Here is a 17,556-nt window from a genome sequence, read left to right on the forward strand (position 1 = left end):
CAATACGTATCAAGTGGTCAGTGGTGGATCGACGCTCGCGAAAACCACACTGGTATGGATCAAGCAGTCTGTTTCATTCTAGGAAATGTAATAGGCGACGGTTTATCATTTTTTCAAAGACTTTGCAGAGACAGCTTGTTAGCGCTATGGGCCGATAACTCGATACAGAGGATGGATCCTTCCCCTGCTTCAGGATAGGGATCACTATGGCCTCTTTCCAGGCAGAGGGGATCTCGCCGGAGGTCCATATAGAGTTATACAGACAGACAAGGGTTTTCTTCGTTTCAGAGGGTAGGTTCTTCAACATTTCATATAATATGCGGTCAGAGCCTGGGGCAGATTGGTTGCAACAGGCGAGTGATGCATGAAGCTCTGCTAAAGAGAAAGGTAAATTATATGGCTCGTTCCCGGTGCTCTTTCGGTCTAGTTTTTGTTTTTCTATTGCTGCTTTGCATTTTGTGAATTCCGGAGAATAGTGCGATGAACTCGACACATGTTCAAAATGTGCACCCAGGTGGTTCGCTTGGTCTTCCAAGCTGTCGCCCTGCGTATTTACCAAAGGGAGTGAATATGTTTGTCGTCCTCTCACCTTGTTAACCCTGTTCCATACTTTGGCCTCATCTGTATACGAGTGTATACCTGATAAAAACTTCTGCCAACTCTCTCTTCTGGCCTGTCGGCGCGTTCTCCTGCCTTGTGACTTTATCTTCTTAAAGTTGATAAGATTCTCGGCAGTAGGTGAATCACGTAGCAACCCCCACGCTTTGTTCTGTTTCCTACGAGCGTTTCTACATTCGTCGTTCCACCATGGGACACGGCGTTTGCATGCCACACCACTTATTTCGGATATGCATTTAGAAGCGGCATCAATTATGAAGGCAGTGAAATACTCTACAGCAGCATCAATTCCTAACGAAGACATGTCAGCCCAGGAGATATTGCTAGTAAGAGTTTGAAATTTCTCCCAATCTGCTGTATCAACCTTCCATCGAGGGGCTTGTGGTGGAGACTTATTTTCTGTGGTTGTTCTCAGTAGTATTGGGAAGTGATCGCTCCCGTACGGATTTTTGGTAACTTCCCATTCAAGTTCAGGAAATAGACACGGGGAAGCTATGCTAAGGTCAATAGAAGAGAAGGTTCTGTTTGCAATACAGTAAAATGTAGGTTCCTTCTTATTCAGGAGGCACGCACCAGACGAGAAAAGAAATTCTTCAACAAGACGACCTCGCGCATCGATACGAGAGTCGCCCCACAGACTGCTGTGCGCATTGAAATCGCCAAGAACAAGATAAGGTTCTGGCAATTCGTCTATAAGGGACTGAAATTCATGTTTGTGTAAGTGGTAATGTGGGGGAATGTAAAGCGAGCAAATGGTGATGAGTTTGTTCAGAAGAACAAGTCGAACTGCCACTGCTTCGAGGGGCGTTTGTAGCTGCAAATGTTGACATGCTATGCTTTTGTGAATTATAATGGCAACACCGCCTGATGATGCGAGAGCATCATCGCGATCTTTACGAAACGTAACATACTGTCGGAGAAAATTTGTAGGTTTCGATTTTAAGTGCGTTTCCTGTACACACAGCACTTTTGGATTGTGTTGGTAAAGAAGTTCTTGGACATCGTCGAGGTTCCTAAGAAGGCCTCTGACGTTCCATTGAATGATTTGTGTTTCCATAATGAAAGTAAATTGGTGCTGTATTGCCTTAGATTACAGAGCCCTTTCCAGGCCCTGTAACGCGGGATTTGTCCTTTTTGAAGCGGTCGATCGAGGGAGCCTCGCCGCTCCTTAGGCGCTTGGTGCGCCGTCGGGATGGGTGTAGTGTCCATAGCCTCTTGAGAGGCGACGGACACGCGCTCTTGCGAGCGAGAAGTTTCGCGAGAGAGTCTCGCCGCGAAGGACGAGACATTTGTGCCCACCAGCCCGGAGGTCGATGGGGCTGCCTTTGGGCCTGAGCTGCGCCGGGTGTTACCACAGCCAGCAATGGCCGGAGAGGGTGAGGCAGCCTTGACTGCACCCACCGTGGGAGCTGCTGGTGGGCCGGCCTGCGGGTTCGCTTCGCGTAGCGCAGGCTGCCACCGAGGGCTGTTGTGGTGCCAGCAACCCTAGGGTAACCGGGCCTGTTTGCTGGTTAGGTGGAGTAGACTTAGCTACTTCCACCCTGGGGGCAGGAGCCACAAGCGACAGCTCGCTGTGCGCGGGCTGGGCTGGTGGCAGTAGCCGCTGCGACGCTGCCCCTTGACGCGCCGCATCAGCGTAAGTGGTCGTGTGGAATGGTGAGCACCTTTTGCGTGCTTCCCTGAACGATATGTTTTCACGGACTTTCAGTGTTATAATTTCCTTTTCTTTTTTCCAACTTGGACAAGACCGGGAGTACGCTGGATGCTCACCATCGCAATTAACGCAGTGAGGTGTGGCCTCGCAGTTGTCTGAGGCATGACCTTGTACTCCACACTTAGCACAGGTGAGTCGACCACGGCAGTTCTGTGAACCATGGCCGAATCTTTGACATTGGTAGCATCGCCTAGGATTGGGTATATATGGTCTTACTGCTATTTTTGTGTAGCCTGTTTCAATGCTTTGTGGTAAAGTGCTCAATTCGAAGGTGAGTATGAGGTGTTTCGTGGGAATGTCTTTGTTGTCCCGCCTCATAACAATGCGCTGCACATTTGTGACGTTCTGATCCTTCCATCCTTCTAGCAATTCGGTTTCAGATAGGTCGATGAGGTCTGCTTCGGATACTGCCCCCCCGTACTGTGTTCATGGATCGATGCGGTGAAACAGTAACTGGGACATCACCAAAGGTAACAAGCTTGCTAAGTCGGTTGTGTTGCTCCTTATCACGTAGCTCAAGCTGAAGGTCCCCACTTGGCATTTTGGTGACTTTGTAGCCAGGGCCTAGAGTGTTGGTCAAGGTTTTCGCAACTACAAATGGGGATATGGTTCTCGCTAGTCTTTCAGTTCTTTCACTATGTACTACCTGATATCGTGGGGAAATGTCTTTAGGCCGGGTGAACAAATTCAAGAACTCATCGGTGCGTCCCCTCTTCTGAGGCAGACGATCAAGAAGCCGTGGAAAAGCAGGTGTTCCCATAGGAGTATAGTGTACTTCGGCAGCAATGGCAGCCACCCACCACGGAGTCCAACAAGGGGACGCTGCAGCACTTAACGTGTAAGGCTGCAGGCGCCAGCCGTACATTGCCGCTATAACCTTATATACAAACCCAAGAGAGGGCACCTACACAAGTTTAACCCGAGCCGCCTATGAAAGTGAGGAAGTAACTGAAGAGAAGAGGAGACAGGACAGTAAATAAAGGAGATAGGAAAGAAAAAAGGGCAGAGAGGGGGATAGGAAAAGGCGACCAGCCGGTTTCCCCTGGGTGGGTCAGCCCAGGGGGGCCGTCTACGTGAAGCAGAGGCCAAAGAGGTGTGTTGCCTCTGCCGAGGGGCCGTAAAGGTCCAAACACCCGGCTTTGGCTCAACCCCCAGGATCCCCCTTTCCCCGGACACGGCTAAGCCACGCACGGCGACACGTGGGAGGGTCCAACCCTCATGTGCTCGGGTCCGTGGTGTCGAATTTGCACAATCAGTTTTCTAATTCCTACATTCAGTGATTTCTTGCATGTATAAAAGTAATCCATATGAAATTATTCAATTACCTAATCTTCACCTAATTTAACGAATTACGAACGCGTTTCATGAAAAAACCCTTATACAGTGATTTATTTTTTACTTCGAAGACTCTTTCTTAAGTAAGCCCACAAGGTTACTCGAATCACGTCGCTACAGACGAACTATCTGCCCGGGCGAACATCATTAGCAAGAAAACCCAAAGAAATTTATTGAATAATTATACTGAATCCAGTAGTTAAATTCTTATTTACAAACTTTACGGGCCATATTCATATTGGAAAGTTGAAGTGAATCGCCATAAAAGTCTACCAGAAGCATTTCCCATGTATACTGACATAATAAGCCTCAAATTATTCGTTCTGCTAAGAATATGTCGGCTAAAAAGTCGCTCGTGGTTTCGGACGAAGCATCGTTTGCGACAGCAAATTATTGGACAACTATACGACCGTATAAACTTGCAAACATTGGCTTACTAACTAAATTAGAAAGCATGACATTAACAAGTGCAGAGATGCAAACATGAACACGTCCCTCTCGATGACCGCGGACACTGGCTGTCAAAACGCTGGCCCGAGGAAGAGCGGCCACAGCGGCGAGCTAATTGCATTTCGTGCTGCCTCACGCTTCAACGCGAAATAAGCGGCCAGAACACAGTGCGCCCGAAGCTATCAGCCTTCGGTGCGTCTAGACTGACTCTGTATCCATCACAGATTGTTTTCAAGATAGGGCAAGTGCGGCCACGCTCAGCCGTATTCGGTCATTCTAGCGACGCAGGCGTCGCCAAGCGGCCCTCCTCCGAAGCAGTCACCCGCTGATAGAAATCTGTGACTCAGTTCGGCGGTTCGGTATCGCGGTAGTCATGGACGCGCCGAAGATGAAAAATGTCACAGTTTCGCCCTAAGGGCGAAGCAATGAATGCGATAGCAACACAGCAATGTCATACGAAGTAAGGTGAGCGGCTTTGGTAGCAATATGAATTGTAGTAAACATGAGCTGATTAAGTAAGCAGGTGTGCTGCGGCGTAAGTAGACCGACATGAAGAGAGACTCGATGACCACGAGAAGGCGCGTGTGAAACGGTGGTGTTGATGAGAAGCGCTTCCCGTGGGCAGCGCGTGCGAAGGGACACACCTGTAGCGCTGCACTGCCGACCCGGGCAGCATTGCATGTGTAGCGTGCGTTGGAAAATGTGGCCCGACTATTACTAACTGATTGAACAAGCGTGGTGTGAGCGCGCACAAACAAACATGAATAGATCACACTGAATGACTCCAGACAACGACTGTCAAAACGCTGGCAGCAAGCGCATACGCCGCAGCAGCGGGCGCAGGTACGTGCGGTCTATCGCTTCAACGGAAACTGAGCGGCGAATGCACGGCGCATAAAGGTTAGAGCCGTGCGGAGATAAGCGACGGTGCGAGCGAGCAACGAGCGCGGTTTTTGGCAGAGCAGAAGTGCCCCCCCCCCCCCCCCCCCCCCGTTTCCTCCGACGCTGGCTTCCCGCTTCCTTGCTTGCGCGTGGGAGATTGAGTGCGTTCGCTCTCCGTGATAGCGCGCGTCTCCGCACGCTTCCGCTCGGGCATACGGCGCGCGGCGAAGATTTTATCTATAGGGAACCTCACGGCGACGGCGACGCCGACGGCATAAATCCGGTTGAAGTGTCCATATATTTGCTATCGCAATAAAAAGCGAATGGTAATCGCATTTTCAGCCAATGGTGCAGCGTGCCGCAGTTCTCAAACCGTGCCGTAGCGGGCTCTTGATTGCAATCATCTGCAGGCAGAGTGATTTGACGCTGGCCTCGGTGTCTGTAATGGACTTGATGCTACAGCATATGATGTGACTGGGGTTGAAAGTAGCTTCGCCTTCATTCATACACCTTTGCGTCTCTTTAGCGAGAGAAAGCACTGTCTGCAGAGAAACTAGAGAGCCTGACGTTCCTTTGCTGCTCAACCCCGGCTCCCCCCCCCCCCCCCCCCTTCCCCGGTGCCTTGCGCGCGATGGAAGACGGCACGCTTCCTCCCCACCTTCCTCCATTGCCCGCGCGATACGGCGCGCGGCGGCGATGTTATCGTTCTTGGACTGTGTGGAACATGGCGGCAACGGTGAAAACGCACCTGGAGTGTCTGTTTAATTGCTGTCGTAATAAAAAGAATCACAATTATCAGAGGTGAAAGGAAGACAAAAGTTTGCGAAGCACAGCCGAAAAAAAATGGGTAAAGAAAGCTTTGTTTTCGGTTTCGTGGCGGAAGCCTGCATTAAAGCTTCTAATTTTTGCTTGTAGTCTGTAATTTAGTGTTTCATGCTATTATAGTCATATAGCAGCTGCATTTTTGAAGCTATAGCCAGTTTTGTTTTCCTTGAAACGGCCCTCTTAGGTGCGGCTACGGCCCACAAGACCTTCAGCAGTCATTTTCCGTTCTTTTCTTTGTCCAACGATTGTGATCTTTTTAAAGAGCCTTTTCTTTAGAGATTTTGGAAAGGTGATCAGTACAGCAGCCACTCATTCCTGGAAAACTTGTTTGCCACCAGGCTATAAAGATGTTGAGAATCTATTCACATCATTCTTTATAGACAATTATAGTGATGTTAAGTTTAAAACTGATCCTAATTGTCCGTGATAGTTGGCCGTATATTTTTCACTAGTCAGTATAAGCGTGATACCTAATAATACCAAAATAAACATTCCTGTCATGAATATATGCGTCTGCATTTGACTATTCGATATTCGACACTTACTATTCGTATTCGATTCCTACTCGAAAGGTTTTATATTCGCCAACGTCTACTTCTATGGCGATTCCTTTCGACCTTACGTATATAAATGTGCCCTAAAGATTGTAACTAAAATTTAAGTAATGTAATTAGCTGAACTATTGAATTGATTGCTTTGGTTTTCCTGCAAATGATTTCCACCTGGGCAGATAGTTAATCTCTAGTGACGTGATTCAAGTAACATTTGTGGGTTTTCTTCAAAAAAGACGCAGTGTCGCCCGAAAGGCAAAGCATCGATTAAGAGAGCAAATTAGTAGACAGATATACGAAGTAAGGATAGCAGTTTTATCGGCCGTATAAACTTCTAAACGTTCACTTACTAGCTAAATTAACAAGCATGATGTTACGCGCACACAAGCAAACATTTGCATGTTGCTCCGCATGTTGCATGTTGGTCCGCCCGAAATATTAAGTACTGGACGCAATTAGGATAAATCATTTGTATTTATTAACAGCAACAAGACAACGATATGAATCTAGGGTGGTTGGTCAGCTAACTGGCCGTATGCAGTTTGGGTGTGGTGTCATGGCGCATAGGGGCTTGTTCAGAGGACGTAGGTCTTGGTGCGCTCGGCGAGGTAGCCCGGACGGCTTTGGTAAACATAGCTGCTGGTCCCGGTCACCACTGGGGCGTGGTGGTAGTCAGTCTGCTGGTAGGGAAGGCTGTTCGGGAGGAAAAGGACGAGATGGTAATGTGACCTGTAGCATAAAACCTCGCCAGCGTAACCATAAAATAATGTCACCGTCGCTAAGATTATCTGGGACGTGCGTTCTGTGGTGTTTGCACTGTCATCGCATCAACACTGCAAACACCGCAAGCTTGTAACCGTCGTTATTCTCTCAATCGTGATTCTCGGCCGTACCATGACGAAGCAGGTTCTATTTGAAAAACCAAAACCAGAAAAAAGAAACCTCAATGTGTCTCCATGTTCAACAGTCCTACATGATCACATGAGACTGTACATTTGATATGGTCATCTGGGTTTGCTTTATGTGGATTCTATGGGGCCAATGAGCCGCCTCAATGCGAATTACTGAGTGACGTCCGCTTCACACTGCGTTTGAGAAAGGCATACTTTAGAGTCGGAGGTCTTTTAAAAGCTCTTCGAACGAACATTTGTATGCTGTATCTTTCGGCAGACAAGGAAGATGAATGACGATTTTTTTCCAAGTCAGCACCAGTACTGTACCGTGTTAGTTGTGCCAAAGTTTGAATTCTGGTCTACGAGGCATCCCTTCCGTTGAGAGGTGGCGTTATGTCAGAAAAATCAAACGCGCGGAACAGCTCACGTCAGGTGAGAACAACTTGGTGCTTTTACAAAGCGTATTTTTCTCAAATTCGAACAGCAGAAAACTGAGCAAGAGAGAAGGGATTCATTTTACGAAAACGTACGCGTACAAAGCGTGGTTAGAAGAGCAAGTACAAGGACAACGCAAACACAACGAATACAACGCCATGCGCAGATGGTTTTTCTATCATCCTCCTTTTTCGCCACAGGGCCTACTTTCAAATCGGCGTTTGTTCTGTCCTCGTTGAGCGCGTGTCCGTGGCTTGTACGGTTACGGTCCTCCACAGTTCTGTCTAGAGCACTGGAACTCTGGGCTGCGGTACCATGACAGAGTAAAAACACAGCGGCTACTAGGTTCAAGGTACCAGGACTGAACGCTGTGTCAGTCCGGGATGGTAGCTATGGCTTCCGCTGGTCAGGAGTATCTTGTCTCTCTAGACCCAAATGTACAGATATCGAATTTCTTAGCGTCCGACAGCGCACTGATTGCAGTGGATCTAGAAAGAAGTATGGACGACTGCTAAGACTACATTTTCATACAACCTATTTTTTTGCAACTCTCTCTACATCTCAGACTGTTGGTTAATACGTGGTGCAGAAATCTCCGCAGAATGCAAGTGGAGATATTTATAGTTAGCACTCCTCACCCGGTGAGTGGGTCGTGGTGGACGACGGTGGACTTTGGCTGGACCACCTTGCTCTCCTGAAGGCCGTAGCTGTACCCCTGGTGTGGTACGTGAACCAGTTCCTTGTGATGTGCCACAACGGGGGCCCTGACCGCAGTCTGGTACACCAGGGGCTGCACCAAAGGCTGGTGGACAACTGGATAGGTGGCTGGAACGCCGTAGGTGTAGATGGCGCCACAATGGGCTCCGGCCACCAAGAGGCAGGCGACGGTCAGTGTCTGCGAAGGGATCGACAATTGTTGAGGGATGCTTAATTTACTTGTTTAGTGCTATAAAACCTACAAATGCAAAAAATGTTCCAAAAGCCGGGTGAGCCGAGTAGATTGGGACCTCCCCTCATTTGTGTCAGCGTATACTGAGGATGTCACATGCATATATATAGGTGGCGAAATGTCTATACCCTTTTGTTGTTAATTGGTTATGTTAAGTCGGAATAAACTTAAAAAGCAGGAATTATGACAACTTTGGCCACCGGCTCTCATGGAATGTGCAAAACTTTAGAAAAGAGCGAAAGCTTCAGAGCTAAGCAGAATAAAACACTTGAATTTGCATTCAGGATGTGAAAGTAGCCTAATATTGATGCCAAACAGAACTGTGTTTGGTTGATGAGATTCTTGGCACATATTCGTAAATCCGGTTTGCCTGCTCGTGTCATAAATAATTGTTGCTTGAAAATAAATAGGCTGTTTTCTTTCATATTTACCACGGGTGTACCTGTATAAACGTTATGCATTTGCTGATCTTTGGAGCTCATATGCGTTGCCTAATTCCTTGCCTGCCGAGAACTACGCTATGAAAAGGACGGTGCCTAGAGTGGTAGACATTTTTTTTTTCGCGCTCGATTGGCGTTCCCTTAACTACGAAGCTTAGCAGAGTGGTGGGTACTTACGAAAGTTTTCATGATGCTTGACGAGTCAAGTGGCCTGAAGGAGCTGCTGTTACTGCTGGTAGCTCACTAGGAGAGAAGTGCGTGTTCTGCGATGAGACGGATCGCTTTTATACGCCACGAAGACTCCGCCTCCTTGATTCGCTGATGCGCTTCCAGCCTAGGCAAATGGGCTGTCAGCGGGAGGGTCAGGCACCTTGTTCGTAAACAACAGAGCATTTCACCTCGTCTGTCCACGGAGGGCTCGCGTGCGTTTTTCACGGAGACCTTGTTTTGGTTTAACATTCTTCGCGGATTCTTTCTGCTTTTCCTGCTTTGAAGAGCGTCTCCGCCTCCTTTACTACTTTTCTTTCTAATCTCATTCGGTGCTGTGACCAGGGCGAGATAGCGGCGCAGTGTGTTCTAAACACGGAAAGTTCGCGTAGTCTTGGTAGTACTGAGAAAAAGAAAGAAAGAAAAGGTTTAACGTTGTACGACTGGCGCTGCAAGTGTGCACAGCAGGGCGTGGCGTGTTTGGTTATTGACCGTTCAGGGGCCGAGATATATCTGTAGAACGCATTCCACCTGTATCTGTCCATCTTTCCACGTGTGTACTTCGTGTTGAAATAGTCGGTTATGGGACCTAGGTGCAAGTGCTCGGCGTTCGCGGAGGGGACTTATCGACTTGCAGCGGTCGTGTCCCGTCATTGTACGTCTAAAATTACGTTAGAAGCGCACGGATTTCGATCGTCGTGTGATTACGAAAAGAAACAGGATGCAAAGAAATTGTTTTTAATAGAAGCTTTCTTGTCCTATGAATTCCTTTATCCTCCCTGACTTCCGGGTTGTATTTCGGTTCGCAGATCTTCCTGAAACTTTCAAGCTATGATGTGTAGACAACAAAGATGAAAAGTGACGCTTCTTATTTCAATAACGTCCATGGTTTTATTATGGCATGATGCCAATATACTGGACACTGGAACTCTATCAGGTAAATTGTGAAGCAGTGGGCTTGCAGTAACACAAAGCTACCTCACTGAAGAAAATTGTTACCAATGCTGGAAGAACCGTTTATTAATCAACACTTTACAAATATAAAATAAAATACAAAGTGGGCACTAATTTGCTTCCCACAAATTATTTTTGTCAGAAGTTTACCTTGTGTGGGCCGATTCGAAACAGTGCCCTTCCTTCGTTACGCAAAAGAAGAGCTGGCGTTTTGTACAGAAGAACTTCGTCTTCATGCATGCTTCAAGGATGCACACGCTGCCCGGAAGCTGCCCTCCCAAGGTCAGCTTCCTCATGACCTTGGGAGGTGCATGGCGGAAGCTGTACTTCGATCGCGTTTCGATGGCGGAACCCACTCGGTGTCGCTGTCGCCGTCTGCGTTTTCATTCACGTGGCACCAGTTCAACGAGTGATTCGGCCACTGCAAGACGAAACTCCATGAATATTGGTATTTCTTTCTGCCGTTTCTGCTGTGCGCGCAAGTCTTTGGTGTACTGCCTCCACGAGTTGCCAAGAGCAATGTCGAAAAGGTCAAATATGCTCCTGACGATCCATTTATTGACGCCTGCCTTTATCCTGTAGTAGCTGATTATTCTGTCGGTTTCAGGACACCCCAGCTGACTTTCTGCTACATGTGGATGGGCCGTCATCATCGCCTCTTTCATCCTCTTCGGAGCTCAAACCGTGAAGGGGCGCAGAAAAGCTCGGATCAGCGATAATGTCATCGTCGGTGTCCGACAAGTCGAGGTCTGACGAGCTGCCCTGCGCTATTTGCTGGAGTATCTGCTCCGCCATGTCCTCCGACAAGCGAGGGCTGTCCCCAGAACAAAAAAAAAAAAAAAAAAAGAGGCACTTTTATTCATGCACGCCATAAAAGAAAATTGGGTACAGCGGCATTGGTACACTCGGCGGTAATGCAGTTCTACTCAACGTGAAATCTGGGGAAGTGCGAAGCAGTGATTCGCCGGTGCTTCCCTTGCGTTTATCTTGTGTTTAGCAATCAATCATCCGTTTTGACACCTGTGCTAAGGCACAACAGGCGGGAAACCGCCATGCACATGGAGCCAAACCAACACGCGCGTGGAGCCGAAGTCTTTGCTGCGCGTGGCCACGACGACATGAGGATCACAGTTACAAGATTTTCACGACTTTCACGAGTTTCTGCTAATTAATGCACTCAATGCTTGAATATTCTGAATCATGTTACTTTATTTTGAACCGGTTTTGATAATTCTGCGCTTGTTTTGACTGTGTTTTTGCGCGGGACCACGACATGACACGCCGACAGCCCGGGCCCCTCGCGTGCTTCGCACTTAAAAGACAAGCAAGCACAAAGAAACGCCGCGTGACACCGAAATGAACGCTCGTTCAACGCACTGCACGTGGCGACCGTACATTCGCAATGACGGTCTTGAGTGCCAGTGTCCAAAGTGTTCGACATGCAATATCAAATCACTAGCAGAGAAAAGCAAGCGTACGCGTAACTAAAATTTTCCATTCAGCATACTTCCTGTATCATTACCTTTCCAGTTAATCATAAAGAACACGTTAAAACGGTCAAACAATACTATGAACAGCACTTACTTCTCCGGCGGTCGCCGTAGAACGCCGCTCCGCTGAATGCCGCCATGTCGTCTCCTTTATTTCCGGATCCGCTGGCGCAACTTCGACAAAACTTCATAGATGGCACTAGTAGGTGTCCAAAATATTGGACAACTGGTGTTTACGGGGAAAATACGCTGAGGACGGCAGAGCGATGGAGTATTTGATGTCCAATATATTGGACAAATCTCCATAGCTGGAACTTGGTTATTCGCATACTTTTAACAGTGTTGCGTGCAGAATCCGCAGTCGGGTACTTTGCGAGGAACGTTTATGTTGTCAATTGTATGAACAAGATAAATTGCAATAGCTGAAATTATGAGGGTAGGGACGGTGTCCGCAGATAACGGCACTAACGCATGGTGGGGGATACACCAAGAATTGGGTGGTAGCAGAAAAACATATAAATGAAATGCAAAGAAATCGGATGTTAGTAGCGGACATATATCAAAACGTCGAACATGCATTATTGAAAAGCCCACCCTAACAAGCCATCGTGCTCAACACTGCATATCCAGGCGAAGAATGCTTATATGCGGCCTTACGGTGGATAGAAGACAATGTTTTTTTACGATGTGGGCAAGCATGTGTTATTAAGCGGTAGTTTACTCCTTCGACGCCCAACATTTGGTGGAGAGTGCGGCTCACCCTGTGGAAGTGTATGTACCCGCCGCCGTTGCTTAGTGGCTATGGTGTTGGGCTACTCAGCACGCGGTCGCGGCATCGAATCCCGGCCACGGCGGTGCATTAGTTTTCTAATAACTGCATTCAGTCAGTTTATTACATGAATGATACCTTCGTAAAAGCAATCCATATAAAACTGTTCAATTATCTAATCTTATCTAACTTAATTCCAAACACATTTCGTGAAACACACATTATACAGTGTTTTTTTTTTACTTCTAACACTCTTTTTTATGTAAGCCCACAAAGTTACTCGAATTACGTCGCTACAGACGAACTGTGTGCCGGGGCGGACATGATTTGCAAAAAGACGCAAGCCAATCCATTGACTAATCATAGTGATGACATCAATTAATTAAACTTGAAGGGGATCGTCATGAAAGTCCAGTTGCGTGCTTCAACATTTAAAAACTGCCATGTATACTGATATATTTGCCCTCAAATTATTAGTACAGGATACCTGATTATGTCTGCTAAAAAGTCGTGGTCACGCCCGAAAGGCGGAGCATCGATTTCGATAGCAAATTATTACACAGCTATACGAAGTAAGGGTAGTAGCTCTATCAACCGTATAAACTTGTAAACATTGACTTACTAACTACATTAAAAATTGACGCAGAAACTGCTCTGGGAGTTGTCTAAGCATGCGTAAGCATTGTGCCACTCGCTCATCTCCACGCAGGCCCTGTGTCGTTATCAATGTTATGAAACTTGATCCGACCTGTATAAACGACAGTGCCTGTGTGACACGAACTGCCGGCGAACGGCGGCTAAAGGTGAATTGATGACGCAAGCAAACTACAGCAAGGTGGCGGTGCCAGGTCACTGATGACGTTCCGATCAGTATAAGGACGTTATCGCTCTTTAGCCGCCTTATCCATCTACGTCGACCATTATGAACAGTGATCAACCGTACTCCGGTGTCGGCTGCGTATGGCGTGGCCGCGCGGTCCCTATCTTGAAAGCGATGTACGATGGGGACAGAGAGCGCCGACTGCTGACAGCTTCGTGAGCGCTGTGTTCTCGCCGCTTAGGTCGCGTTGAAACGAGACGCAGCGCGAACGTGAATTCGCCCGGTGCTGAGGGCCCTATCTTGAAAGCGATCGGCTTACGTTACGGACAGACGGAGTGACGGATGGACGCACGGACGGTTTTACTCGTTGGGTTAGCATAGAAATGCTTACGCATTTAACAAGCAGGGTGTCACGTGCGGAGAATGAATGAATGAAGAAACTTTATTTGAAACGATTGAGGCAAACATGAACACATCTCAATCGATGACCGCGGACACTGGATGTAAAAACGCTGGCGTGAGCAAGAGCGGCAACAACAGCGTGTGAATTGTCCTTCGTGCTGCCTCTCGCTAAATTGCAAACTAAGCTGCAAGAGCACAGCGCGTACGAAGCTATCAACCCTCGGCGCTCTAGACTCAGTACCGATCGCCGATCCCTTTCAAGACTGGGCCACCTCGGCCGTGCTCACCCGCGCCATAAGTGGCCACCGCAGGAATAAAACAATCACCCCCCGTCCATCATTTCCCCGGTGCCTTGCCCGCGAAGGGAGAGGGCACGCTTCCTTGCCGCTTTCCTCCATTGCACGCGCGAGATCGTGCCACCATCCTCGGACCACCCTCGCACGCACAGCATACGGCGCGCGGCTGCGATGTTATCGCAGCTTGCGCTTTATACGGAACATCACGGCGACGGTGGAGTGCCTGGAGTCCGTGCAATTGTCGTCGCAATAGAATTAAGTATCACAAATTACCAGACGTGCAAGAAGGACAAAAGCTTTCGAAGCACTGCCGTAATAGATTCGGTAACGAAGTTTTGTTTTTGGTTTCCCGGCGGAAGCCTGCATTACAACTTCTGATACTTGCTTGTAGTCTGTAATTTAGTTTATTTAAAAAGGGGCAGGAATCAAGTTCGAGCTGCTGTTGTGCAGATTTTTGATCCTTGTCCTTGATTTTTTTCTTTGTAAAAAAGGGAGGGAAAATGCGAAATAAGGTTCAAAGTTGAAATAAAGTAGTGTTTCATGCAATTGTAGTCATGTAGAAGTTTTATCTTTCACGTTACAGCGAGTTATGTTTTCCTTGAAACGGGCCCTCTTACATATATGGCTACAGTTTACAAGTCCTTCAGCAGTTTTTTTTCCGTTCTTTTTTGTCACAACTTGCGATCTTTTTTAAAACAATCTTTTCTTTAAAGATTTCGCAAAGGTATATTCATACAGCACCCATTCATTCTTGTTAAACTTGTTTGCGACCAGGCTCTAAGGATGTCCAGAACCTATTCGCGTCGTTCTTTTATAGAAAATTAGTGATCTTATTTTTAAAACTGATACTCATTTTCCGTGATTGTTGGCTGTATTTTTTTCGCCAGTCAGTGCAAGCGTCGTGCCCAATTATACCGAAATAAATATTCGTGGTATGAATATATGTGTCTACGTTTGACTATTCGATGTTCGCTACTTACTATGTATTCGTATTCGACTCGTATTCGAAAAGTTTGATATTCGCCCACTTCTACTTTTATGCCAACTCTTTTTAACTTTCCAATATATACATGTGCGCCGAAGTTTATAAGGACAAAGTTAATAAATGTAATTTGTTTAATTAGTAAATAGATTGCTTTTATTGTTCCTGGAAATGAAGTCCGCCTGGGCAGATAATTATTCTGTAGTGACGCGATTCGAGTAGCCTTTGTAGGCTTTCGTAAAAAAGTATTTGAAGTAGAAAAAAACTGTATAATCTTGAAATGAAAAACCGCTTCCTAGCTGTACGGCCACTTTTAATTACATTGGAATGTAAACTGGAGTAAGCTCGATACGCTTGTGCTTCCGCAATGCCATTTTTTAAAAACTGGTCCAAACGCGAAGAACAGCTAGCGCACGTTTTAAATCATTTTATGCTGCAATCCTGCAAACATTCTGCAATCGCGAAAACAAAACCGATTCAGGCCGGCTGAACCGTTATCTTATTTTTCGCGCTACAGTTGAACCGAAACTGAACTATTTTGGCCGGAGCGGAAGGAAGAATGTCTTGGCTTAACACTTTGGTTTATCTACCTAGGTTTTTCGCAGATCGAGCGTGTTCAGTAATTGTGGCTGAGAAAGCATACCTGTTGGCCAGCTACGTTCAGCTCTGTCATAATAAATGAATGGATTTTGTGCACTGAATCGGCCTTAGGGATATCAGAAACACTACTGTGAATGACTTGGGGGGATTGACTTGCGGCTCCTGATTTAATAACGTTCCCCTAGTGTAGTAAACGGGCGCTGTTTCGTATTCCGCGACCTATTCAGCCTCAGGCTGAATAGGAGGCGGAATACGAAACCAAATAGGAGGCGGAATACGGTCACTTCTTTTACCCTAAGGCTGAATAGAATCCGGCAGCGGCTACCCGGCGAATATAATCGAGCGATCAGGCAGCGGATGCGCGGAGGCGAGCGTACCTGGTGGCAGCGCAAGGAACTCAGCGGCGCGCGCGGCGCACGTGCTCCGCTGTGATTGGTTAGTCTATTCGGCGAGGGAATAGGCTAACCAATCGGAGGTTAGCCTATTCCAACCAACCAAAGGCCGCAGCCACGGTCCCGAAACCCGGCGAGGTTCGCAAAGAATTCGGAAAGAAAAGCTTCGCTTTTAAAATCTGTTTATATGAATATTTATCATCTGGTCTAAAAAATTGGCTGAGGTTTAACGCCTGTAAACATTGTTATCACGAGCGAAAGGTCTGTTCGGCTCGGTTTTGCGAAGACTATGCACAGTGTTACATTAATGTACGCTTCCGGGCTTGGTAAGCTTCTCTATAACGTGCTAATCTGGCCTCCCTTTGCTCCGCTGTTTCAGCAGCCAATTTTGCATTTGCTTTAGATTTCGCAGCCTGCCGTCTAGCTATATCTACTGGATGATTGGATTCACCCTGTTGCTTGCGCTGAAGCGCACGCACAGACGGCCCAGTCGACACGCCATCCATGGCGAGAATAAGTGACCAAGCGCCGGCGAAGCAGCCGTTAATCCCTCGCCTAGCCACGTGGTACCGCAGCAGCGAGGCTTCGAGCGAGCGCAGCTGCGACGCCTCTCCGCAGCGGATCACGTGACGTGACGTCACACCTGCCACACTTCCGCTTCGTAGAGACTAAAGACGTCAATGCCTCTACGGTTCAGAAGCTCATCGCCAAGACCAACAACGCTATCGGGCTCATCAGAGGAATTGCCAATAGACACAGGGGCCTCCAGGAACATAACCTCGTCAAACTCATACACGCGTTCGTCACCTGTTACTTCACATACGTTGTGGCAATGCTCAATTGGTCAAGATCCGATAGAGACAGCCTCAATGCGCAAATTAGAAACGTCACTAAGCAAGCCCTTGGCATTCCGACCAGCACCAGCAAGGAGAAGCTGGGGATCCCGGGCATGCACAACACCCTGGAATAAATTGCCGAAGCCCAGCAGCGCGCCCAGCTTGGTAGGCTTTCGACGACGACTCCGGGGCGCATGGTCATCGGGAAGCTATAGGCTTTGCTCAAGGAAACATACAAAACTTTGCGGACCTCCCACGGGACATCCGCGCCAAGATCACGGTGCGACCTATACTCAGAAACGTACACCCCGAAAACAACAGGGGCAGACGACAAGCGAGAGGACAATTCCTCCTTAATCAAGCCTTAGCGAACCGCGAACGCTCAGCTTTTGTGGACGCGGCGGCATACGCGGGAAACAAAGCTTTCGCAGTGGCGATGGTGGACGGCCGCAGATCCACAGGACATGCAGCCACGGTAATCGCAAGGAAGCCTGAACAGGCCGAACAGGTTGCGATCGCCGCTGCGCTCACCGACGACAATCTTTCTCACATCTTTCTCAATCTTTCTCACAGCGACTGCATAGCCGCTATCAGAGCTTTTTAAAAGGGCACGGTTTGCGCACAGGTTCTCAGAATTGTCACAAACAAAGGGATTAAGCACCCCGTCATATACTGGTTCCCGGTACACTTAGCACCAAAGATCAGCGACGTCCCCA

The 17,556-nt window shown here is 47.7% G+C and overlaps 1 protein-coding gene across 1 annotated transcript in view; it reads right to left on the reverse strand.

Moving 5' to 3' along the window:
- LOC125945584 (uncharacterized) overlaps positions 1-9,448 on the reverse strand; it is an 88,836-nt gene extending 79,388 nt beyond the window's left edge. Inside the window, exons 1-2 of the mRNA XM_049667666.1 lie at positions 9,270-9,448; positions 8,342-8,598 (exon numbers count right to left, since the gene is read on the reverse strand). Of these exons, the coding sequence (XP_049523623.1) occupies positions 8,342-8,598; positions 9,270-9,281 (269 nt within the window). The 5' untranslated portion in view covers positions 9,282-9,448. The remainder of the gene's footprint in view (positions 1-8,341; positions 8,599-9,269) is intronic.
- Positions 9,449-17,556: the final 8,108 nt, after the last annotated feature.

The sequence above is a fragment of the Dermacentor silvarum genome, chromosome 5 (assembly GCF_013339745.2).
Source record: "Dermacentor silvarum isolate Dsil-2018 chromosome 5, BIME_Dsil_1.4, whole genome shotgun sequence".
Lineage (NCBI taxonomy): Eukaryota > Metazoa > Arthropoda > Arachnida > Ixodida > Ixodidae > Dermacentor > Dermacentor silvarum.